Source organism: Panthera pardus, unplaced genomic scaffold, assembly GCF_024362965.1.
Source record: "Panthera pardus isolate Hobbes unplaced genomic scaffold, ASM2436296v1 HiC_scaffold_2, whole genome shotgun sequence".
Taxonomy (NCBI): Eukaryota; Metazoa; Chordata; class Mammalia; order Carnivora; family Felidae; genus Panthera; species Panthera pardus.
The window spans coordinates 66797045-66823466 of NW_026526765.1; the positions used below are offsets into that span (position 1 = coordinate 66797045).

Consider the following 26422-nt stretch of genomic DNA (forward strand, 5'->3'; position numbering starts at 1 on the left):
GCAGGAGCTGGACATCCTGAAGGCCCCAAAGTGAGGCCCTGCCCTAAATCTTGGAATTACCTTCTCACGGTATTTTGCTTGTAGGCAACTGCAGACTACTGTCTCCCCTGGGACAGGGGGGTAAGGGAGTGGGGATGGAAACGTTTCCAGGATATCAGACATTAATCAAATTCTAGTCCACTACAAAAAGGTTTAAGTAGTGCAGTCCTTTCTTGGAAAGGGTGTCCCCCAGGGGAGGGTGTTTTAAGTCTCTTCAAGAGTCTTTCCAAAAAGGCTATTGAGAAAAACTATGCTGAGTTCTGGCATTGGGGGGAAAAGCATGTCTCCGACAGGAGTTCTTTCAGGGTGGTCGTACATTTCAATTTTTAGATTTCAAATGCCTTAGTAGGGTTAGCACAGTAGTACAGGCACATCAGACCAGTCCCACTACACTGAGGGTGGGGGCAACAAGGGCACCTGCCTTTCCCTTTCCACCTGCTTTTGCACTCATCGGATTTGCGAAAGGAGCTCGCAAGAGTCTCACCCGACTCTACCCTCCGTGGATTAAGGCTGCTAGACGCGGGGTACGGTCGCCCCGCCGCCGGGAGCCGCTGCAGCTCGGGCCCCTTGCCACTGCCAGGGAGGCGCAAGTCGGGCCGCTGGCCGGGTGTGGCGCTGGTGGCGGAGCGCGGGTGGGGCGGGCGGGGCGGGGCGAGGGGCCGCGCGGGAGCTGGCCGCGTCAACTAGCGCCGGTCCCGCCCGCCTCCCGCCCCCGCCCTCGCCCCCGCCCCCGCCCCAGTCTTCGCGCTCAGCCCCGGCACTAGGAGCAGCCCGGGCGGCGGTGCGAAGGTCCTCGCCATGTCTGCGGCCGCGCGAGAGAGATTCGACCGGTTTCTGAAGGAGAAGAACTGCATGACCGACCTTTTGGCCAAGCTCGAGGCCAAGACCGGCGTGAACAGGAGATACATCGCGCTCGGTGGGTGCGGGGTCGCCACCGCCTGCTGGGCCCCGGGAGCAGCTGCTGCACCAGCTGCAGGGGAAGCGAGCGGGAGGGGGTTCGGAGGTCGGTGACAGACGGGGGCGAGAGGCATCCTAGGGGCCGTCTGGCCGCCCGGGGAGGCTTGGGGCCAGAGACCCCGCCGGGGCGCCTGGGCTGCGGCGGCGGGGGGTGGGGGGGGGGGGGTGCTGGCCTGTGTCCGCGGCCCGGTGGCGGAGCGCCCGGGGAGCGGGGAGGGCCGGCGCTGACGTGTCTGTCCCCGCGGCCGAGTGCCGTGTCCCAGAGGCCTTGCGCAGGCTAGGCTCGGGATGGCAGGGGCCTCCTGCGGGAGGGCGCGCGGGCATGCTCTTAACACTGTCCGTGGAGCTCAGTACAGAGAAGAGTGTCCCCGGGAGGGGAGGGGCCGCGGGCAGGCGAAGGAGTCGGGGCCTCTCTGGATCCTCTGTGGAGCCGGGTTCCCTGGGCTACTGCGCGGTACGGCGGGGGAGCCCTGTGGAGGGAGAGCACGAGGAACGGCTCGAAGGTAGGGGCTGCCTGGTTATCCCCGGACTCACTGCAAAGCCCGCAAAGGCGCGGGCCCCACCTTACGGCGGTTTGTTTTTCTAGATCGCCTATACCCGGCCAAGCCTTGCGGTGTGGGCGGGGGCTGTCCGGCTTAGCGCTTCTTGTCCCACAAGACCCACTTCTCTCCTCATCTTCATGTCTCCAGGTGTCATTGGGCTGGTGGCTTTGTATCTGATGTTCGGTTATGGAGCTTCTCTCCTCTGCAACTTGATAGGATTTGGCTATCCGGCCTACGTCTCGTAAGTGGCTCCCCCTCAACCCTCCTTTCCTCCTCTTCCTCCCCATCCCCCATCCAGGGCTGCCCTAGTTACTAACACATCCGCATTTTCCTGGGAGAGCGGTCAGTGCACCAGAAGGTAGTAACTGCTTAAGGTTACACATTTTAGAGCCTTAACTTGATGCCTGATCTCCTGATGACTAGCCGAAATGCTTATTTCATCAGATTATGTTGGCAGGGTGGGTGCCTTCTAATGGATGCACAAATGGAAAGCGTTACAACAAAGTCGTCCTGCCTTAACTGGTGGGGAGATCTTAACTGGGTACAGAAAGCTGATTCCTTCTCCTTAACAATTATTTAAATGGATATTTCTCCTTATATGTATGTGCACAGACAGTAAAACCCCATCAAATGGGACTTCCCTAATTCAGAATTAATGTTAATGCAGAAACTGGGGAGACTTTTGCTTTCATGATTTTGAAAAGACTGGCTACTTCTTACAGGCAAATGGAAAACACCCTAGGATAAAAATAAAAACAACCTTATAAAATGCATTCCTAATATAGATCCTTGGTTGTAGAAATGACTCATTTATATAATTAAGCTTAAAAACGTATCTGAATTTATTACTACTTGAGGTTTTCACCCTACAATGGTTATTTTGAAAATATTCTATCTACAATTTTATTTTTTCATTCATTCAAATAGGAATTCTTTCCCACAAATGAATTGTTTTACTCTACACCACTACCCGAGAAAGCTGGTGGGTTTTGCTTTCGTTGAATTGGTCTCTGCAACTTTTCTCGCCTATAGAGATAAAGGAAAACATTTAGGCTGGGAGGCTAAGACACAGATAAACACATGTATTACATCTTGGGTCTATTACAGGGCAGGCTAGAATTTAATATATGACTAGAAAGAAGGAAACATGTTTTGGAAGTTAGTTCTGATTTGAACAATTAAATTGAAGTGACATAAGTAGTTGCTGTATTAGTTGGGTGCATATCCTTAGTAGCACTCCGTGAAGTCTGGCCATATTAGGATACTACTTGCTTATGAATTTGGGGGTCCTGTCGTCATGTTGAGAAAAGCGTTTACCCTTATCCGGTATTACCTGCTAAAGCACCATTGAGGTTGCATATGTATACCAAAAGATTGTGAAGGGCAGACCAGGAAAACTGATTTGACTTTCAGATCAGTGAGAAAAAGTATAAGAATAAAAGTTTTCCAAAAATGTAATCTACTGAGAATATGGTGTAGGTGTATATAGAAAGTGTGTAGGCAACACTGATTATAAAAATGGCTTGTGGGCACCTTGGTACCTCAGTCGGTTAAGCTTCTGTCTTGATTTTGGCTCAGGTCATGATCTCATGGCTTTTTGAGATCCAGCCCAGCTTTGGGCTCTATACTGAACTTGCAAAGCCTGCTTAGGATTCCCTCTCTGCCCCTACCCTGCTTATGCACACTGTTTCTCTCTAAATAAATAGATAAACTTACAAAAAAGGCTTGCACCACATGTCTATGATAACAGACAAAATAACATAAATGTACGTCCCTTCTGATTGTGTATTCTACTTGCAAGAGTTTTTTCTTTTAGATTTTTTCAATGTTTATTTATTTTGAGAGAGAGAGAGAGAGAGAGAGAGAGAGAGAGAGAAACAAGTGGGGGAGGGGCAGAGAGAAGGAGAGACAGAATTCCAAGCAGGCTCCACACCATCAGTACAGAACCTGATGTGGGGCTCGAACTCACAAACCCATGAGATCATGACCTAAGCCGAAATCAAGAGTCAGATAGATGCTCAATGGACTAAGCCGCCCATGTGCCCCAAGAGTTTCTTTAATAAAAAAGAGTTTGAAGCATTTTTCAGGTTTGTAGTTCAGAGGTTATTGATTATATTTTGAACAAATCTTGGGTGGCATTTTAGTAACTGTCTAGCTACTTGAATTATTTTGAACTAGCAAGGAATACAGACTTTTGAAAATACTGAGGGATAAAAAACTTTTCCACATCAGTACCATTTGGTACATAATCCTGTGAGAAACATAACCTTTTCTGTTGATGTGATGAGATCGCTGATGTGGGCTTTAGTCAAGTAAAAATCTGTTTCTAGGTGGGCTATGTATATTCAGATATGTGCGGTACTCTACATGACTAAAGGTGCAGACAGAATTCAAGTATGTTTCTCCTTGACCTGAAGTGGATTAATTCCAGCAGGAACCTCATTTTCAGTCATATTTTAAAGCAAGTCAATTTCAGGTTTTTTTTAAAAATCATTTGTTTGTAGTCATTTATTCATTTTCTGCATAGTCAGCTGAATAGTATTGGCTCTTTTTACCTCCAAGAAACCAAATGCTCCTGTCTATTGCTCATAATTCTGTGAAATGATAGAGACAGTCATATTTCTGAGTGGGTCAGGTGGGTGGGTTTTATATATTTTAGAATTAATTCTATTCACTGAGTATACTTTCCTTTCTATTTGAATATTCTGAGGTAAAGTGACATTTGTAGGACACCTTACTAGGGGTTGGAAAAGTGCTAAAAATCTAATAAAGGGAATATCATGAAAAATTCAGGAAATAATGAGCATCTCTAGAGTGGTATTTATTCATAGGATGCTTCCTTTTTGTAGACGCAACTCTTTTACCTATAAAATAAAGATAAGATTCTCTGACCATAAGGAAATTAAGTGAAGATTGCTCTCTGTGGGTATTTGGACTTTTCTCTAAAACAATGGTTCTCAGCCTTAGATGCCCATTGGAGTTATCTGAGGAGCCTTCAGAAGTGCTGAGGCCTAGTCCCAACCTCCAGAGATTCTGGTGTAATTGGCCTGGGATGCAGCCTGGGTTTGGGGGATTCAGGCTCGTTGGTCTTTTACAATTTGTAAAGGGTTCTAATGTCAGCCAATGTTGAGAACGTGTGATGTACAGCAGCAGCAATCTGTGCTTGTTACACTTGAAAATGGGGTACAAGGGAGAGAAAAATGGCCTGCTGACCCTGGGCCCCACCTGGCCTCTGCTTTGTCAAGGTGATGTGGAACTGTGTGCATAGTACAAAGCACACAGACCCCCCCTGTGAGTAAAATTCAGGCAGTCAATGTTAAACATTAGTCTAATCAAGTTTGTTCATCGCTTAAGCAGTGTAATTGTGTAATTGCCAGAAACCCCTTGAAAATGGTGTTATTGGTGGCACCCAAATCAGTGTTAGTTGTGGGGCACCTGGGTGGCTCAATCGGTTAAGCTTCCTACTCTTGATTTTGGCTCAGGTCATGCTCTCATAGTTTCGTGAGTTCGAGCCCCATGTTGGGCTCTGTGCTGACCCTGAAGAGCCTGCTTGGGATTCTCTCTCTCCCTCTCTTTCTGCTCCTCCCCAGCTCATGCTCTGTCTCTCTCAAAATAAACTTAAAACAATTATTTTAAAAAATGTGATCTGTGATCCCTTTCCCTTTAATAGTTCTCCTTGCCTCTTATAATTCTCCCTGTGCTCCCCAGCCAGAGTTATTCTAAACAATATGGGTTCATCTATTTAGCAAAAGTCAAATCCAGCCACATGCCAGGCACTGTGGCAACACTTGAGATACACGATGGGCTGAGGTCAACATGCTCTCCATTCTCTTTGAATGAACGGTCTACCTACATGCACTACAATAAATAAAGTAGTGACACAGTGTGGTAAGCAAGCCCTGTGAAGAAAATTGACAGGGAGCTGGGGTAGGGGATTGCGGGAAGGACCCCCTTTCCGTATTTATATGAGATACCATCTGAGTTAAGGCTTGAGGAATGAGAAAGTGCCAGGCCAGCCAAGAGCAGAGCCAGGCCGAGGGAGCAGCATGTGCCAGGAACAGCGCCTTGGACGCTCTGAGTGGGAAGAAAGGTGAGATCGACCCAGAGAGGTGCAGGTGCCATCAGGCAAGGCTGGTGGCCAGTTAATAAGTGTAGTTTTTATTCCTGGTAGTTTGTAGGGAGTTGGCAGGTTTTCTGATTGCCTTGGATGGGTTTTAAATAGGGGGTGACATGAGGGATGCCTGGGTGGCTCAGTCAGTTAAGCTTCCGACTCTTGATCTCTGCTCAGGTAATGACCTTGCAGTTTGTGAGTTTGAGCCCCGCATCAGGCTCTGTGCTAATGGTGCAGAGTCTGCTTGGGATTCTGTCACTCCTCTCTGCTTATCCCCTGCTTATGCTCGCTCTCAAAATAAAGAAAGAAACATAAAACAATTTAGGGGGTGACATGATATGATTTACATTTTAAGGTCATTTGGCTACTGTGATCTCTGGAAGGAATTAGCCATCCTGCAAAACTCTTGCCAGTCTCAGCCTTTCTCACCTTCAGCTTTTGCTTCCGCTATTTCCTTTCTTCTCCCTCCATCGTAGGGAGGCCTACAGATTGTATGTAATGGTCAGCACTGGGCTTAGAGGCTGCAGGGCACAGAAATAAAATTTGGAAAAGCTCATATGGCTTCATTGCTTATCCTGTGACTCACCACCTTGGGAAAGCTGTGGGTGGGACCCTGGCATTACCTGGCTTCAGGTGAGGTTGTGGCATGTTGGAACAGACAGCTGGAGGCCTGGCTCCTGGAGGGGCAGTTAGTGCCTTATGAGGTATCCCCTTCCTACCGGTTACTCTTTAAAAAAAATTTTTTTTTAACGTTTATTTTTGAGAGACAGAGAGTGGCAGAGCATGAGCAGGGGAGGAGGAGAGAGAGAGAGAGAGAGAGAGAGAGAGAGAGATAAAGAATCCGAAGCAGGCCCCAGGCTCCGAGCTGTTTGTCAGCACAGAGCCCGACGTGGGGCTCAAACCCACGAACTGCGAGACCATGACCTGAGCCGAAGTTGGACACTCAACCGGCTGAGCCATCCAGGCGCCCCCTACTGGTTACTCTTACTTTCTGGTACATCATTTCCGTATGTTTCCAGGCTTTTTGGCCACACTGTACAGGCACTTTGAAATCTAATTCCAGCCTTCTCATTGTCAAGAGCTATTGACAGAATTGCTGTCATCTCTTTATTCACTCTATTCCTGAGAAGAGAAGGCAGACCACTGCATTGTAGGAACTCTGTTATTAAGGTAGACCCACCCCCATGCTGCCCATTTTTTTGCCAAGATATAATTCACATGCAGCCTTTTTAAAGTGTACAATTCAGTGTTTAGTATACTCATAAAGTTGTGCAACCATCACTGCTATCTAATTCCAAGACATTTTCATCACCCTCAAAAAGAAACTGGATCCATTAGCATTCACACCCTATTTCTCCTATGCCCCAGTCTCCAGAAACCACTTACAATTTTCTGTCTCTATGGATCTGCTTGTTCTGGACTTTTCATATAAATGGAATCCTGTAATATATGGCCTTTTGTTTATGGTGCAGCCTTGCTTTTGTTTGGTGAGAGGGCAGAGGGAGGGAGGAAGGGAGGGAGAAGGAGAGTAGTGGGGCAGGGGGAATCTTAAAGAAGCTCCATGCCTAGCACGGAGCCTGATGCAGAGCTTGATCTCATGACCAAGGGATCATGACCTGAGCCAAAGTCAAGAGTTGGATGTTTAACAGACTGAGCCACCCGGGTGCCCCAGTACAGCCCTGCTTTTAGTGGCATTGCACAAATAAGAGTCTTTCTGAAAGACGCCCTATGAGCGTGTGCTATGCTGCACCCTCACATGCAGAGTCTATTGCCAGAGACCTAAGGTAGCCCTCACCGGGGGTCCTCGAGTGGGTGCTAGTCTTGTCCCTGCTTCTTTGTTCAAATGGAATTATGAGGGAAAGTCTAATGACTGTCTTTCCTCTTGAAAAAAAAATTTTTTTTAACGTTTATTTTTGAGACAGAGGGAAACAGAGCGTGAGTGGGGCAGGGGCAAAGAGAGAGGGAGACACAGAATCTGAAACAGGGTCCAGGCTCTGAGCTGTCAGCACAGAGCCCAATGTGGGGCTCGAACCCACACACTGTGAGATCATGACCTGAGCCTAAGTCGGATGCTCAACCGACTGAGCAGCCCAGGCGCCCCTAATGACTTTATTTTCTATTTTTGCTTTTGTCCTGCAGAGAAAGGAAAGGAGGAGAGTTTGCTTTCTATCCTACTCAGCAACTTAAAAAAAATTCCACAAAAATGTCTATTAACTTTTATTTTTATTTCATTTTTTCATAAAGATCAGGCTACCACCTTCCTGGGACTATCAGAGTTGGGCCTTAGAGATCAAGCATGTAATCTAATTCCTTTGGTTTTCTTTTCTTTCTTTCTTTTTTTTTAAACCCCAGCATAAGGCTTTGAACTCATGACTCTGAGATCAAGACCTGAGCTGAGATCAAGAGTCTGATGCCTAATGAGCTGAGCTACCTAGGTGCCCCTAATTCCTTTAGTTTTCAAATGATCCAGGCACAGAGAGGTAGAGTATGTTTCTGAAGTTCACACAGGGGCCAGTCTTGGTCTGGAACCCTCAGCTACTACGCAGGAATGTGAAAGCACCTTGAGGCATATTTTAGTACCAGACTCGAAAAGATTAAATATGTTTAGAGTCCAGCATTTTGATGACTGTATACAGTCTAATGTTTGGCAACACTTTTGAAATCTCATGCCCATTTCAGTGATGTGTGATTCTATCTCCTGTGTCCTCACCAGCACATTAAAAAAAATTTTTTTAATGTTTATTTTTGAGAGCGAGAGCACAGAGCAGGGGAGGGGGAGAGAGAGAGAGAGTGAGACACAGAATCCGAAGCAGGCTCAGGCTGTGAGCTGTCCGCACAGAGCCTGATGTGGGGCTCAAACCCACAAACTGTGAGATCATGACCTGACCTGAAGTCGGATGCTTAACTGACTGAGCCACCCAAGTACTCCATACCAGCCCATTTTAAACTGTGCCACCAATACAAACAATGTTACTGCTTTTAGCTGTTTGCATAGCTGAATACCTGTGTAGCACTTCATTTAATAGATACTTACATCCCTATTTAAGTGCCTTACAAATGTAGCTCATTTAATCCTTATGGCAACCCTCTGATGTAAATACTATGATTGTCCCCATTTTACAGATAAGGAAACAGAGAAAGAAGTAACTTGATCAGGGTCTCACAATTAGTAGATGGTAAAGTGTATTTAAACCCAGGAAGCCTGGGTGGCTCAATCGGTAGAGCATAAGACTCTTAATCTTGTGGGTCATGAGTTTAAGCCCCAGATTGGGCATAGAGCTTGCTTACTTACTTACTGACTAACAACAAACCCAGAGCCCATGTTTTTAAGTTTTATGTTACACTGCTTTCCATGTGGCTCTTCGACTGTCTCAGATACATGCCATGCCCTATGCAGAGATGAAAATTGAACTGTTGATGTAAACTATTTCTTTTCTCAGTTTGACATAGTCAATACACTGTCTTGATGCAGTGTATTTTTCCTCTCTCAAATAGGGGACTGCCCCCCCCCCCAACCAAGTCATCTATCTGCACACATAGGCATTTGCAGTGTTTTGGGAACATGAGTTAGAATGTATTAGAAATAACTAACAAGTTATTTCTCTTGTTATGTATCATTGATTTACAACAGCAGTGACATAACTAGTTATTTGCAGAGACTTGCTCTCTTTTACCAGGGCAAGCCCCTATGAGGATGGCACACTGAATTGCATTTCCTGAGAGAATGTGGCCTTGCCTTTAGTTCTGTGTCAGGAGGCAGAGAATCTTTAGGAGGAGATGTTTGGGGGTGACTCCTATGCGGTAAGATCGAAAAGGGGATGGTGTGTGGGGGGGTGATATTTGGGAAAGACACTGTCAGAGTAACCACAAGAGTTGTAATACAGTTAACCAGAAGTAAAAGCTACTGCCTCTTCTTAGCTAATGATTCACAGCAGACAAAGTGCGGGAGCATAGTCTACAGAGGACTCAGATCAACTCATTCAAGATTTGCAGTGGCAGCCTCCTGTAACAGAGGTGTTCTCCGAAGGAGCATTGGAGGAAGTTGTCTTGGTATGACTGGCAGTTGAGCACCACTTTCTGTTTCGGAAAACAAAGTCCACTGACGCAAAGTGAGGCTTCCCTAATGGTGCTGGAGGATGTGTACTTGTGGTTCTCTTCTGAGACTCATTAGTAAGGGGGGTGTTTGTTTTCTTGGGTGCTTCCCCCCCAGAAAAAAACTTGTAATTATGGTTTGTTTCTTTTTTACTCTTGAGAACTTGGGGGCAGATACACTTTCTCCTAAGCTGCTTACGTTCCTATTACACTAGCTTTTCTCTCCACAACTGTAAGCTCTGTGCTGGAGTGCTGAAGAGCAGAGTGGTGAATGCCCACACTTTGACTCCTCTGGGTAGTGTGAAGCTCAGGTGGTGTTCTGGCCGACGTGCACTTGGCTCCATTACTGGCATTGTGTGAATTTTGCCTTCAGCATCCTGAGATGTCAGATGTTTAAGTTTTATCAGCTTTTTATTGGTTGAGTTTTCACTTAGTATTACTGCTAATATTGCTGAGCTATTTTAAGATGGAATTGTGGAGAAACTAAAAATGTAATAAAATATCCTTATAATCGCATGTCACTATTTTTGTAGGCAATTACAGCCAGAATTTTAGATTAGGTTAGGTTAGGGTTCCCCCCATCTCCCTTGCCTGTACCATAGAGAAAGGAAGGTCTTAAGGAGCAAATAAGATGAATGATTTAAATTACTTACTCATGATCTACTTTCTGGGCTCTTAAGCAGTCATGAGGAGAGATCTCATTCCTAATGTTCTGTTCTAGAATGCTCCCTGTGAATTTTAATGAAAATGTTTTCCTATTTTTGAGGGCCCTAGAGATGTGGTTTATTTGTCCTCTGCCTTCATCCAACTCATCTTGGAGTTCTCTTTTTCAAGACTGACTCTGAATGAGGAGTCCATTTCCAACTTCATTTCCTCTTATGGTATTTAAAACAACTAGAAATACATATGGGACATTCTAAGGTATTGGTGACTGTTGACAACATTACCAATTAGTTAATTTTGAGGAACAATGAATTAATTTAGAATTGGAAAGCAGTTTCAAAAATTGTTCATGAAATGGCTTTTTGTAGCAATTGAAATATAAGTGGGGCCTGTAGAAACCTCTTCTGACTTTGGTCTGTGGCTAGCACACTCTTCTGGTTCTTGGGAGTAGAGCTTATCAGTCCCTCTCAGTCACATGACCACTATATTTATCCTGCAGCCTCCGAGAGTTATGCCAGGTGATCTGGTGAAGGGATCACTTACATGTCAGAGGTAACTCGAGGCTGCTATCTGCCTATCTTGATGTGGCCTTCTTTTGTCTAGGAAAGGTCAGTTTAGATCATTCTTGTCCAGGTTGTGAGCGTACTTGAGCCTAAGTTAAACTTGATGATACTATACTTGACATAGACATTACATTTATAGAACCATTCATTTTATTGACAAAGGGTTGTTCCAGTAGGATTTGCATCTGCTGTTTTATTGCTTTAGGCATACATCTTTTTTAACTATCAAATAGTTTAGCACATTAAGCTTTTTTTTTTCTTTTTTTTTTTTTTTTTCCTTCAAGCAGGGAAAGAATGATCTTTTATTTTTTAATTTTTTTTCAATATATGAAATTTATTGTCAAATTGGTTTCCATACAACACCCAGTAGCACATTAAGCTTTGAGTAATAAAATGTTAGCTAGTTTAGGTCCTAGAGATCAAGCTGCTGGGGCAAGAGCTACCTTTTACAGATTTGGAAACTAAGGCCACAAACAATTACTGGACTTGGGTCATGGGTTTGTTGGGGCAAAGCCAGGGGTAGTCGTAGGGATGCCTGAATTCTCTGGCCTGCACACTTTAACATTCCTCATGTTTTATATTTGACTGTAACTGAATATTTCATTTTGCATTAAAAAACAAAATGGTGGGAAGTTGGTAAATAAGATCATTGTAATTAAACACCAAACTATTTGACGACTGAATGACTACTTTTGTTTTATTATTCAGTCTCCCTTGGAGATGTTTTATAGACTCATCTAAAATGTATTTGCCTGTGAATTTAGCCTATTTATGTATTTCATTAAGTCGGTCATTTTATATAGGAGAACAAACACCATATTAAAGAGTAAAGGAGTTTGATATATTTTCGTTGTTCTTGTATAGTAACCTTAGAAGATAGTTTCTACTTATTTAGGATGCATACCTAGCTACCTATCATATCTTTTTTCTTTCTTTCTTTTTTTTTTTTCGAATAGGGGAGGAGGGCTGGCTTGATATAAATCGTAATAAGCAAATGGAGTTTTTCATATGTTCTGTTTTCTTCCATTAGTTTCTCTAGCTCTGTACAGGAGCCTCTCTCTTGCTTTGACAGCACAACTGCTCTACAGTGGAAAACAAGTAACTCTGAGTGCCCATGGCTTCTTACCTTCTTTTCTTCCATGAAGAAGAAAAATGTTTTTATTAGCATGGAAACAAACTAGTGTTTATGTCTTAAAATATGTAATTTTTCCTTCTAATTTGATGCACTGTATGTGTCAAATAAGATTTGCAGTGGCATTCTCCTCAACCAAGGTAATAAGAAATTAGTAAACCTTTTTGAGCTCTCAGGAGTTCCTAAATCACACTCTCTGATAAATTAACACAGCAGAAGTAGTCTCATGCATAGTGGGTGCTGTGTATGGTCACGTTATATGTTTGCCGTATCAAAAAGGATTATAAACATTATGGTCTGTATTCTTCATACTTAGGCTTCAAATAATCTACCTTGAACTCGGGAATATTTGCTATTAAATAAAATTTACCATGTTAGAGATAAAACAAACCAAGTGGAATTGAGGCAGATTTCTTTCTGTTCTTTACCAACAGCATATCTCAAGGCTGTTTATTATTATAGGTTGTTTTATTAACTGTTTTTTTTTTTTTTGATTCACTGTCAGTCTGGTGATATAATTGACTCATTAAAATTAAACTTCCATGGATGGATACAATTGGTTTTAGTAGTAAAGCCAGTGCTTTGAAGAAATATATTATTTAATTTTATGTCATTTGGCTAATCTGAATTGTAGTGGCCAAGTTACATATGAACCATGTACCATTCAGGTGGTGTATATCTGAATTTCTTTGGTGTGAGTGATCAGAAGCATATGTATATAGACCTGATAATTACTAGCTGTATTAACTCTTGGGCAAATCAGATTAACTTTCATAAAGGTCAATTTTGTTGAGTAAAAGGGGTGGATAGTATATGTCAAACACTTGGCACAGAATCTAGCATTCAGTAAGTGCTTAATTAAGGGTGGTTACTTTTACTAATCTACAAAGAGGAAAACTAATCATTGTTGTGATGAACTCTAGGTCATTAAATGATTAAGGAAAGACCTCCTTTCATTAATTTTCATTAATTTTTTCCACTTACTTTTTTGGGTCCTTAAGACATTATTATTCCAAGAGCAAAAAAGTACAATAAGAGTTTGTTCTTCCAGGTTTGTAAATATGTGGTATGGCTGATGGTTTTCTTCTGTTATGGTACAGTGGTGTGCATGTTCCTAAGCACTGGGTGTCATTTTAACAATTTTAAAATCTTAAATCCCATTTTTTACTTTTTGTTTCTGTTAAGATTTCCAGTTTCCCATAACTGCCTCCATAACCCTCCTTCATAAGACCCTTCCCCAATCACACATGTGCTCCTTAATTAGCAGGGGAACTATTTTTTGACTGTTGGCTTTTGGTCCTTGAGTCTGTTTTGGCCCCAAGGGCTTTAATTACAATGTCAGTTGCATTGTTGGTGCTCAGTATATATACTTGCATCTGAATGAATCTGTCACTGATTTTCTGTGGTGGATTACCATATGGGGCAGGGAATATCTTAGGTTCTCTGAATAATGACTCAGATTTGGAGGGAGAGAATACTGGTAGCCCAAGATTACCTCTGTGCAAACTTTGTTTTCTTTACACATTTCTCTTTCTCTCTCTCTCTCTCTCTCTCTCTCTTTTTTTTTTTTTTTTTTTTTTGAGAGAGAGAAAGAGAGAGAGGGCACAAGTGAGCAAGAGGCAGAAAGAGAGAGAATCCCAGGAGGGGTGATGTGAGACTCGAACTCATGAACCGTGAGATCATGACCTGAGCCGAAGTCAGATGCTTGACTGAGCCACCCAGGCACCCTCTTTACACATGTTTAATGCTGTCCTTTCACTATCCTTCATTCCTGCCCTTGCTTTTAGAAAACAGCAATAAAGGTGTAAACAAACTAATGGGACGTGGAAGGGTGAAGGCAGCCGGTACCAGTCACTGGAGGAGCCCAGTGGTCTGGCCAGTGGGTTCTGTGCATATCAGTACCAATCTAATACCAATGTAAAGAATTTTGGCCCATGAACCTTCACACCATGGGCCTGAAAAATGTTTTCACCAGTGTCTGAGTTTGTTCCCATTGACCTGCCAATGGGATTTGGGGATTTCAGCTCTTTACTCTCTATAGCATTGGGATTTGGAGAGTGAAGTGTAATTAAAATCCATGGGTAATTCTCTAATCTCCTTTTAGCCTTATTAACAATGCTGTTAACCCTCTACCAGCTGTACTTAGCCAGAAGGACTAAGCTTTTTTTACTCTCTTGCCTCCCAATAATAATAATAATATTAAATTATTACCACATTATAAGTACTATCTATTAAGGTTATATTTAATGAGAACTTACTTGGTTCAAGTCACTGATTCTAAGTGCTTTGCATGTAATCATTTAATCTTCATAACAGCATGATCAGGTTTATCATTCCTTCTTGACAAATGAGGAAACTAAGGCCCAGAATAATTTGCTCAAGGTCATGTGCCTAGTAAGTGCTGGAACTGGGATACAAGGTGCATGCCAAGGGTGGTGAAGTGATGCAAAGCCAGATGAGCATTGGGAAGGAATGGAGGGAAAAGCCAGGCTATTCCATCATCCAGAGTAATTAATAATTTTTCAAAATGTTGATATATTTTGAGAGACAGAAAGCACATGCACATGCGCAAGCAGAGGAGGAACAGAGAAAGAGGGAGAGAGAATCCCAAGCAGGCTCTGTGTTGTCAGTGGCAGAGCCTGACATGGGGCTCGAAATCATGACCTGAGCTGAAATCACAAGTCAGATGCTTAACCAACTGAGCCCCAGGCACCCTGTAATTAATAAATTTTTGATAGTTTGCTTTTTTGAAATAGAAAATTAGAATGAGTCCATTCCATGTGTTGGACTACAGGACTCTCTTCTGATCACTGTTAGAGAAGTTTGTAAGAAAACCATGAGCTGTTTCCTCAAGAGAGAAATTTAATGAATATGCCTGATGTTCACTTCAGTGTTTAACAAAGCCCTAAAGAGACAGTTAGTCCCATAGGAGGAAGTAGTTATAGAAAGCCTGGTGTTTATTTTTCTCTCCCACATAGAAATATTTTTCCTTTCTCTTGTTATAAAAATATTGTACAGGCTCATTACAAAGACCTTAAAAAAGTGAAATTCTGCAGTCCCAATGCCCAGGATTAACTTTACACAATTTGAAATCTATGCTTCTGGATACCATTCTTGGTCTGTAAACACATAGAAATAGATGTCCATGTCTCTTTCTTTTTCAAAACACAAAGTTATCTACTTTTTACATTCAACATTGTAGCTTGGACATCTTTCTTTGTTAATATCCTTTTTAAAGACTTCAGAATATTTCATTGTATGGATATACCAAAATGTATTTACACAGCCCATTGCTGCCCTTAAAAAACCTGTAGACACATACTTCATAATATTTTATTTTCATTGAAATTACTTTAATATCAGTCTTTTCTCTTTGAACTTCATATGTTGGTCTATATAATATAGAACATGAACAGTTTGTCTCTAAGACAGCTTCTAACTCAACATTCTACAATTTCTAATTCTGCTCTGTGAATTTTTAGAACTGCTAACCCCTCCCATGTATAGTATTGACAGCCATCTTCTGGACCTTAGCCCTGTTTCTCCTGCTCACCCAGGCCTCATTTCTTTTTTGCCCCTTGCTTGAGGTAGACCAAGCTCTGCCCCCGGAACATGGTAGGTGGCTGAGGAGAGAGAGAACAAAGAAGCCATAGAACCAAGCCCAAGTGACCAGGCTTTGGATCAGTGGTGAGAATATGGCAGTGAGTCTGCAGAGAGCAATCTAAGACCATGGTGTCTGTCTTTTGTGAATGTGTAGTTCTAAACCCAGGTTTAGTGTCTGTGGTATGGCTAACATAGCTCACTTAAGGGCAAGGGCACATTGAGAATAAATAAGACAATGGCCCAGGCCTGTGGGGAGAGTGGTTGGAATTGTTGCCAGCTGTCTTTGGGATAGTTCCAGAACTCCTCTGGGGTTTAGCTAGAGATCGAAAAGCCCCGGGGGAGGTTGATATTCTAGCCAACGTAATAGAGAACTTTTAGATTGGTTCTTAAAATTTTAGCAAAAGAGTTTTGTTTAGGAGATGTTTTTATCTTGAATTCTTTTACAAGTTTGAGAATGCTCAGGTGAGCGTTCTACATTATCTTAGAGTGACTCATCCTAATTGTAGCAGAGATATCATTCAGTTTGCCTTCTCTAACTTTTCTTCTCTCCTGGCCTCTTGTTTGTTGCGGGAAAGGGGTAACCTACCCTTTGGCTACAAATCCATCATTTGGGTTTTCTTTCCTGGAAAAGATATGCAGAGGTGGTGCTGAGACTGAAACTTTGACCAATAGTTCTGAAACTTGGCTCAGCCTTAGGATCACCTGCACAACTTTCTAAAGCTTAAAGCTCTACATGCCAGAGTCTGAATCACTAGGTCTGAAAAGAACCCAGGTGTGTATGTTTAGCTAGTTCTGTAGGTGGTTATGGATCATCATCTAAGTTTGAGAAACAGTGGACTAGGGCACCAACTCAGAACATGTCCTGTTCACTTCTGATAGCCTCCCTTCCCTCCCCACCTCTGCCTGTCCCCCCTCAGGTAAGCAGGTTGGAGGGTGGAAGGGTTCTCTAAGGATCTGGGCCTTGAGACTGACTTCTCTTATTTGTCTTCTGTGACCAATTTACTCTTTTTGGGTCTTGGTTTTCTTCAGCACAAGACTAGATCATTCTGGTCCCTTCCAAAAGAAATATTATGAACTCTTTTTGTATTTATAGTAATGCAGTAAATATTTATTAAATGCCTACTTGGTACCAGACATTTTGCTAAGTGTTATGCAGCCTGGTGGTGAGTTGTTCTAAATAGGGAAACAGACTGGGATAGTGAAATAGGCACGGGCTTTGTTGGAGTTAATCTTGGGTGTAAATCCAACCTCTGCTACTTGTTCAATTTCTTTTTAAAGTAAGCTCTCCACCCAATATGGGGCTTGAACTCATGAACCCGAGATCAAGAGTCGCACACTCTACTGAGTGAGACAGCCAGGTGCCCCCAGTCTCTGCTGCTTGTAGCTAGGAGCCCTGCACATGTTGTTTTTCTTCCTTAAGCCCCAGTATTTCCTGAAAATAACAATCCTTACATCATAGGGCTATTATGAAATTAAAATAACTCTTAGGTAGAACACTATGAGGCATTGATGAAAGTAATTGAAGAGGACATAGATGGAAAGATATAACACACTTATGGAGTGAAAACATTAATATTGTTAAAATGTCCATACTACTCAAGGCAATCTGCAGATTCCATGTAATCCCTATCAAAATAGCAGTAGCACTTTTCACAGAACTAGAACAAATAATCTTAACATTTGTACGGAATCGTAAAAGACCCTGAATGGCAAAAGCAATCTCGAGAAAGAACAAAGCTGCAGGTATCACAATGCCAGACTTCAAGATCGATTACAAAGCCACAGTAAACAGTATGATACTGGCACATAAATAGACACACAGATCAATGGAACAGTATAGAGAGCCCAGAAATTAGCTCATGCTTTCATGGTCAATAATGCTTATATGGTTAATCTACAATAAAGGAGGCAAGAACATGAGGTGGGGAAAAGATATTCTTGTCAGTAAATGATGTTGGGGAGGAAAATTATTAGGTTCCTACCTCTTCCCATTCTTTAGCTGTGCCATTTTGGCTAGAATGGAAGGGTGTAGAGTGCTTAAGATTTTTGAATTCCTGTGTTGCCTGATAAGTTGCTACATCCTCATTCTGATACACTGTGTTGAAATATGATTCAGTAGAAGTACAAGGCTGTGGAGTGTATTGTTGAATAGTCACCTATGTCCATGCACTCGGACAAGGAAGTATATAAGTAAATAGCACTCAGGAAATGCCAGTTTTGAGCTCTTCTCTACTCTTCCCATAACTAGATTGGAGTGCTTCACCATTTTGATTCTAAGGTTCCACACCTATGGACTGTCACTTATGTTCTTTCTTATTGTGACTAGTTTATTTTACTTATTTTGAGAGGGGGGGGGGGAACACATGTGCCAGCAGGAAGGGGGAGCAGAGTGGGAGAGGGAGAGAGAGAAACCAAGCAGACTCCATGCTGTTAGCCCAGAGCCCGATGTAGGGCTCTATCCCACGAACCGTGAGAGCTTGACCTGAGATGAAATCAAGAATTGGACACTTAACCGACTCAACCACCAAGGTGCCCTTATGGTATTTTAAATTAAAACAGTAATTAAATGCTTCAATTATCTGAGAAATTCTATTAAAAATCTCTTCAGCTTAATAAGACTCTGGTTTTGTCCTGACCTCTTTCATGTGCCTTGGTTTTCTACAAAGTTGTGATCAACCTGTGTGTTGTTTGGAGCTCTTTTCTTCCTGCTTTCGATGTTACTACGTAGTTTTCCAAGTGTATTAACATGGAAGCCTTTGAATGCCTAGTGTTTATAAGTTATGGAAATTATTTAAAAATTTATTCCTTGAAGCACAGAACTTGAACTGTTTGGGGTGGTTTTTCTGGTTTTGAATCTGTGGACCTTGACTAACCTCTTAAAAACAATGACATAGAATGGAATTGAAAATACCAGAATGTTTCCATGAAATGTATATTTCAGTTTATATTTATGTGTGGATACATTTGTTTACTGGATGTTTGTTTACTACATAGTCATGAATTGCTTTGGTTTCCAAAATGAATACCTTAAGTGAAATATAACTCCATATCCCCTCTGCCCAGGAGTGACATCTAAGAAACAAATCTTTATCAAACTAATAACTAATAACTTAAAAGATCCACTTAAATAGAAATGGATAGGAAAATGGCCTTATGTGTAAAGGGGATACCACTGTTAGTTCTTTGGTTAATGTGCTTGCCCACGCTTTTCCTTTGGCCTTTTGTTACATTTGCCAGCTTCTATCTGAGGAAAGCTGGAACACAGACATAGTCCACAAGTTACAAGCCATTATTTTATAATCTGCTCTCATAAATTAATTTTATGATTCTTTTGTGTAAGTTGAAAAACTTTTGCGTTGTCTTGGCTTGCAGAGAGGTATTGATTTTATCTCTTCTTCCTCTTCTCTTCCTCATGTCATTAGCACTCATCTCAGTCAGCTAGAACTTTCCCGTCTTTGGTTGTTTTCTTACAACACCCAGGCATACAAGCGGACCTCAAGCCCACAGCTGCTTCTCATCACTTCAGAGGCTTTCTTAGAGAATGACTCAGCATGATTCAGCAGTCTAACGGTCCCTTTGGGGAACCCATCTTACCAAGTATTTTCAGCAGTTAGCCCATCTCATAAGCTAACAATATTATTCATAGACCTTCGAGTTTCCTGTGTTAGTCCAGCTCAGTTCTGATAAGTGTCCAGACATGTGTTAGGATAGGATTAAAAAATTAAGGAATTCAGCTTTAGAATGAAGAGATTCCCAGGCATGAAAGAAATTTCTGTGATTCAGAAGTAAAAGATTAATTAATTAAATGTTTATTTATTTTGAGAGAGAGAGTGAGAGAGAGTCTTAAGCAGGCTCCACTCATCCAGGTGCCCCAGAAGTAACAGATTATTTTAAACTTATTTCCATTCATTTGCAGAATGAAATTTGTTTAAGCAGTAGCTGGTACTGAGAAAGTCATGTTATTAACTGATGAGGGAAGGAAAGTCTACAGCCAAAAGATCACACAATGATAGAACCAAATGGACACCATGATACTTGTTTTCACCCGTTTGTTATGAAGTTATGTTACAGACTTTGGGCAGTATCTGACCTATGTCCCAGAAGTTCCTTTGTGGAAGTTTCTACTTACCCATAATATAGCTCAGTTATTAAAAGTACATAAAAACTAAGTTACCATGAGAGAATTCTTTTTTTTTTTTTAATGATTTTATTTTTAAATAATCTCTGTACCCAACATGGGACTCAGACTTACAACCTTGAGATCAAGAGTCACATACTCCACCGACCGACTGAGCCAGCCAGGCTCCCTGCCATAAGAGAATTCTTTTTCTTTTCTTCCTCTTTTTTCTTTTTTTTTTTTCTTTTTTTTTTTTTTTTTTAAGAATCCTTGATAAAGCTCTGGAGGCAGGCCTGCACTTGGGAGTTCCCAGTCATTGGTGATATCTCCTGGTGCCTGGTTAAGACAGAGTGGAAATCCAGGGGACAGCTAGTGCTGGTTTCTCTGGTGACAAGAAGACTGGTAACAGGTAGTCACAATGGCTTGTTATTTCCAGATTGCTTCTTACGTTGTATTCTTATCTCCATGACAAGGTGCATACATTTGCCTGAGTTTCCTACCTGGTATGGGAGGGCAGGCTGTCAAAGTCTGCTGTTCGAAAGTGTTTCATTGAGATCACACTACATGATGTACTTGCTTTTGTATTGCCTTTCAGGATTAAAGCCATAGAGAGTCCCAACAAAGAAGATGATACCCAGTGGCTGACCTATTGGGTAGTGTATGGTGTGTTCAGCATTGCTGAATTCTTCTCTGACCTCTTCCTGTCATGGGTCCCCTTCTACTACATGCTGAAGGTATGTTGGATTTTTGTGAACTTCTCTGTTTCCTTCCATCTATGTATTTGCTTTGTGCCCTACCACTAAAATAAATTCCATCTTAGGACCTATATAACAGGAACAGATGCTTGAGTGTTGGACATCTGTGGCTCTGCCTCAGATTATAAATAGGAAAACAGAATTCGACACACCTCCCTTATTTTGTATACTGTCTTGGAAACAGCCAAAGCAATTGTGTATTCAAGATGTGTTTGGTAATAAAAGATGGAAATACTGTGACCTAGCACAAGCATTGTTGTTAGTTTACCAAGATCCTCCCTTCAGGCAGTGTTACCTAGGTTTGATGCAGAAGCACTGCACCTTTGGCAGGCCATTGATTATTTACAGTGGTGTGTGGGAGTCTTTTTCTTTCTTTCTTTCTTTCTTTCTTTCTTTCTTTCTTTCTCTTTTTTTTTTTTAAGTTTATGTATCGATTTTGAGAGAGAGTGTGAGCAGGGGTGGGGCAGAGAGAGAGGGGGAGACAGAATCCCAAGCAGGCTCTGTTCTGTCAGCAGACAACCCGACTCAGGGCTCGATCTCACTAACTGTGAGATCGTGACCTGAGCTAAGATCAAGAGTCCGACGCTTAACTGACTGAGCCACCCAGGCACCCTAGGAGTCATTAGAAGAAAAAAAAACACCTTATTTCTTATATAGGTTTGGAGAATGAAGATGTGAAGTGGGCTCTCTGAGGAAGTCATTTTGATAACTTTGACAGGTGCAATGGTCAGGGATCAGCCCTGCCACACCTCGTGTTTGGTAGAAATCTAGCCGTGGTCACCACCATGTGAGGACAAGGATTAGGAAGTTGAAACTCATTCCTAATGGGACCTGTATTGATTCTGACTGAGAATGAAAAAGTTAACATCTTTTAATAGATAGAGTGGTTCTTTCTTTCTAGATAGGACAAACTGTCTTCAGTTGGTTCCTTGAGTGTCTTCCGTGGAAGAGACCTGCTTCCCATTAGTTGCATAGAATGTAGATGGTACCTCAGGCTCATGGGGCCAGACTTCCCAAGCTGTAGAGAGTGGGGATTCCAGCCCTTATGAATTCTGAGTTCTCATCTTTCCCTTCATACTCTTAAGTATTCATTTTTTTAAAAGTCACCCGTGAAATGAAGACTCAAATACTTCTGTAAGATTTTTCAAGAAAAACAGCAAACCCTGCTGCCTATACTGCATTCCTTAAAAGCAACCATTATCCCTACATTTATGGCAGATTATTTTGTCATTTACCTCTGTGTTTCTAAATAACATTCTTGTTTAGCCACCTTTTAATTTTTCTATTTGACGGATTAGCTCTTGATTCCTACTGGTAGGATTTGGTTCCCTTTCCTGGCTTGTCCCTGACATACACATGCAGTCCTCCTGTGTCCCCATCTTCCTCAGGTGTTTGTATCATAATTTTGGTTAGATACACATTCACCACTTACATTATTGTGACTTTGTAAATATGATTTAGTTATACCATGTAGTGTACATATCATGTACATGTAGTGTTCTTGCTGCTTTTTATTTTCCCTGGAACTAATCATCGTTTTCTTATTTACATATTCAGACCTATTTCGAGGGTCCTTGTTAGTTCAATTTGTCTTACTGTTTCTACATTTCTGTTTACTTTCTTTTAAATTTTTTGTCTAAAGAAATTTAGATAAAGGAAATTAGATGCAGGAAGCTCTCATTCTTTGGTCTCCCTCACCCCACCTACCAACATGTTGATGTTGTCTTCATTTTTAATTCTGGGCAGTTATGGATACGTTTTTGCTTTATCTCTGGCCTTAGCTGTTTTTACAATCTATAGATGTTTTCTTGTGTAAATAATGTATTTATTCATAGATACATATTTTTCAATCTTCCCTTCCAGTTTTGAAGTTTACTCCATTCTGTTATATATGCCACACAGCGTATTCTTTATTTCAACTATTTTTTGTATCTAATGATTTTGCTTGTCTCTTTCCTATATTTTCTCATTCTTGTTTCTTATTGCTCTGTTTCGTCTGACATAGTTAGCAATTTAGCTTAAGTCTTGGTTAGTTCTAATATTTCTATTGCTGATAGAATTTGGTAGTTGATCGTGTTGTCTTTCTTTTTGAAATGGTTGTGCTTTTCAAATCTCCTGTTATTTTGGCCTGTAAGCTCCTTTTCCTCTAACAGTATCAGCTGTTCTGTTAGGCACTGGGATGGAGGAAGACCACATGCCAGTCCATGCTGGTCCCAGGAAGCTGTGGGTAGGGGTGGATGAGTCCTAGGGTAGGGAGTCCCAGCCAGCAGAGGAACTGTGGTTCATAACCCTTCTCCCACCACATAGCCCCTCAGGCCAAAGGAGCACCCTTTGCTCCCCCAGCAGCATTAGGAAGAGATGCTCAGAAGCTGTAACACACAGCTCAAGGGGACAGAGCAGGAGGGTATGGGGAGGAGCTGCCCTGCTACTTAGTTCCACTCATTTTCCTCAGTGCCTCACAAGGACAGGACTTCTATGCCAAAACCTCTGTTTTAGGGGCACCTGGGTGGCTCAGTTGGTTTAGCATCAGACTTCAGCTCAGGTCATGATCTCACGGTTCTTGAGTTCATTCTTGAGTTCGACCCCCATATCAGGCTCTGTGTGACAGCTCAGAGTCTGGAGCCTGCTTCGAATTCTGTGTCTCCCTCTCTCTCTGCACCTCCCCTGCTCCCACTCTCTTTCTTCTCCTTCTAAATATGGAAAAAAAAATTTTTTTTAAATGGGCAGGAGAGGGGCTCCCTGGGTGGCTCAGTTGGTTCAGCATCCAATTTCAGCCCCGGTCATTATCTTGTGGTTTAAAAGTTCGATCCCCCCATTGGGCTTGCTGCTGTCAGTGTGCGGCCCACTTCTGATCCTCTGTCCCTCTCTCTCTGCCCATCTCCACTCTCTCCCTCTCTTAAAAATAAATAAGTATATATACATATTAAAAAATGGGCAGGAGACCTGAATAGACATTTTTCCAAAGAAGACATACACATGGCCAACAGACACATGAAAGCATGTGTCTTTTCAGCATTACTTATCATCAGGGAAATGCAAATCAAAACCACAGTGAGATGTCACCTCACACCAGTCAGAATGGCTAGTGTCAAAAAGGCAAGAAATAACAAGCATTGGCAAGGATATGGAGAAAAGGCAACCCTCATGTCCTGTTGGTGAGAATGTAAATTGGTGCAGCCACTGTGGAAAAGAGTATGGAAGTTCATCAAAAAATTAAAATTCTATACCATGTGATCCAGTAATTCTATTACTGGGTGTTTACCCAAAGAAAATGAAAACACTAATTGAGAAAGCTATATACACCTCTGTGTTTTTTGCAGCATTATTTACAATAGCCAAGGTATGGAAACAATCTAAGTGTTGTCAATAAATGAACTAAATGAAATAAAGATGTGATGTGTACACACACACAATGGAATATTATTCAGCCATAAAAAAGAATGAGATCTTGCCATTCACAGCAACATGGATGGACCTAGAGGGTCCATAGCTGTAACTATGCTAAGAATAGTAAGTAAGAGAAAGATCCCATATGTGACTTGACTTATATGTAGAATTGAAAAAAATGAACAAACAAAAACCAGAAGCAGACTCATAAACACGGAGAACAAACTGGTGTTGCCAGGAAGGAGGAAGGTGAAGGGGCTTGACAGGTACAAACTTCCAGTTCTAAAATAAGTAAGTCACACGGATGAAAGATACAGCACAGGGAATATAGTCAATAATATTGTAATAACTCTGAACGGTGACGGATGTAACTCTACTTGTGACGAGCATTGCATAGTGTATATAACTGTCAGATCACTGTGTTGTACACCTGGAATTAATATAATATTGTATGTCAACTATACTTCTATTAAAAAAAAAAAAGACTTGGAAAAAACTAGTACACCCATACAGTTAAATGGAATGAAATGATTCACATCTATAGAAATGTTTGCATAATTCATTAATTATAAAAAATTGGTAAACATTACATATAGTGGGACACCATTTATGGTAAAACAAAAAAAAACTACATAGTTAAAAAATTTAAATGAAAACATGCTCATTATAATTTCTTAATTTTGAATAACGTTACCACAGAATGCCTTGTAAGATGGCTGAAGAATTTTCAAGCAATTTTTTTTTAAAAAGCCTGTGGTAGCAATTAAGATTTCAAAGGTTGCTGGATTTTCTGTGTGTTTTTGTTATTCAAAGATGTTTAGCATTTATATTTTTATAATCTTATTTGGATGTCACATATTTTAAACTACAAACAATTTTGAAGTCCTTCATAAGATCCATCTAATAGTAGTGACATCACAGTGCAGTCTCTAAAGGAAAGAGACTTGGCTTTGCCTTGGGCCCACCTGCTTGCTGCAGGGAACAGTATCCTGACAGCAGAGCCACTCACACCAGAAGCTGACCTCACACTTCGAAAACATGAGCAAGCCTGACTCCAGCCCGCTCCTGATCTCTTCTGCTAATGGAGGTCACACAAGGTAAAGAGAGGATCTGAAATACGAGATAATCACCAAATCATTTATAGTTGGTTTTGAAGTACATTACAAAAATTGCTTTGCAGCAAAATTTTCTTCCTTAATAGTAAAAGGAATGTGCATCCATTAGTAGTCTCAGGGCATCCATGAGAATTTACTGCATGTTCCAAATAGATAATATACTTGAGATTATTAAAAATGGATTATGCTGTCAATCAAAATACTTTCTTCTCGCTGTAGTGCATTTTCTGAGTGGCTTCAGAGAACACACTGAGAAGAAGCCTCTGAATTGCAGAGTGGGTAGGAGAATATCCTGTGTTAAGGACTAGCATAGACCATATGCCATGTTACAATCACATGGTGATTGTGTGGAGTATGACGAAGAGATCCAAGTAAGGACATGTTTAATATTTATCTTTTGCAAAAAAATGATCTTTTGCAGAATTAATATTATTGGCATTTCCCCCCATTTTTCTAAAGCAGCCTATGATTGGAGAAAATAAGAGGAACCAATGATTAGGCATCAAAGATTAGTAGAAAAGATAGTATGTAATCTGTCGCACTAGAAATAGTGGACCGTGCCTGCTCAGAGCTTTGCTCTGAGGTCTGCCTTTACCAGGAGGTTTTAAAAATAAATACAAAAGCCTTTTTTCTCCCTCTGATTATAAAAGTAGTGTATTTTCATTTCTTTATTCAGAAGACATTTATTTAGGACTTCTGTGTGCCAGAATCTGTTCTAGGTCAGAAGGATACTTTGGTGAATAAAACAAAGTCCCTGTTGTTGTATTGTTTATATTCATTTGTGTGTGTGTGTGGGGGGGGACATGTTTTATATAAGGAGGAAAATAACATTTGTAATCGCACCACCGGTCACATGTTAGTCTTCCTATTTTTTTAATGTGCAAGTATATTGGTCCAAGTACATAAAGACACACAGAACCATGTATATATTATTGTTTTAACCATATATATATATATATATATATATATATGGTTGAGACCACATTTTATACATGATTCTGTATCTAGCTTGTTTCAATTAACATAATACTAGGAGTATTTTCTCATGTTATTCAATATTCTTTGGTAAACTGTCTAATCCATTATCGATAGCAATGTACTAATTCCCCAAATGATAGACATTTAGGACATTTATCTCACTTTATCACATTTTAATGAGTGACACAATGAATAGCTTTGTATCTTCTCTTTACACTCATTTAGATCACTTTCTAGATTAGTTTTTTAAACAAAACTCTGGCGACTCTTAGTCCTGACTTAGACTGTCACCTGTACTACTGCACCTATGTTGGAAAGCAGAACATTTCTTAACTTCATAAGAGGCAAAGACCACAGGGAAGTCTTCC

At 41.4% G+C, this 26422-nt stretch overlaps 1 protein-coding gene across 1 annotated transcript in view; it reads left to right on the top strand.

Annotated features, from left to right (window-relative positions):
- The first annotated feature begins 758 nt into the window (after positions 1-758).
- The window catches only part of REEP5 (receptor accessory protein 5), a 39068-nt gene continuing 13404 nt past the window's right edge, over positions 759-26422 (top strand). Inside the window, exons 1-3 of the mRNA XM_019450211.2 lie at positions 759-955; positions 1686-1779; positions 20415-20553. Of these exons, the coding sequence (XP_019305756.2) occupies positions 838-955; positions 1686-1779; positions 20415-20553 (351 nt within the window). The 5' untranslated portion in view covers positions 759-837. The remainder of the gene's footprint in view (positions 956-1685; positions 1780-20414; positions 20554-26422) is intronic.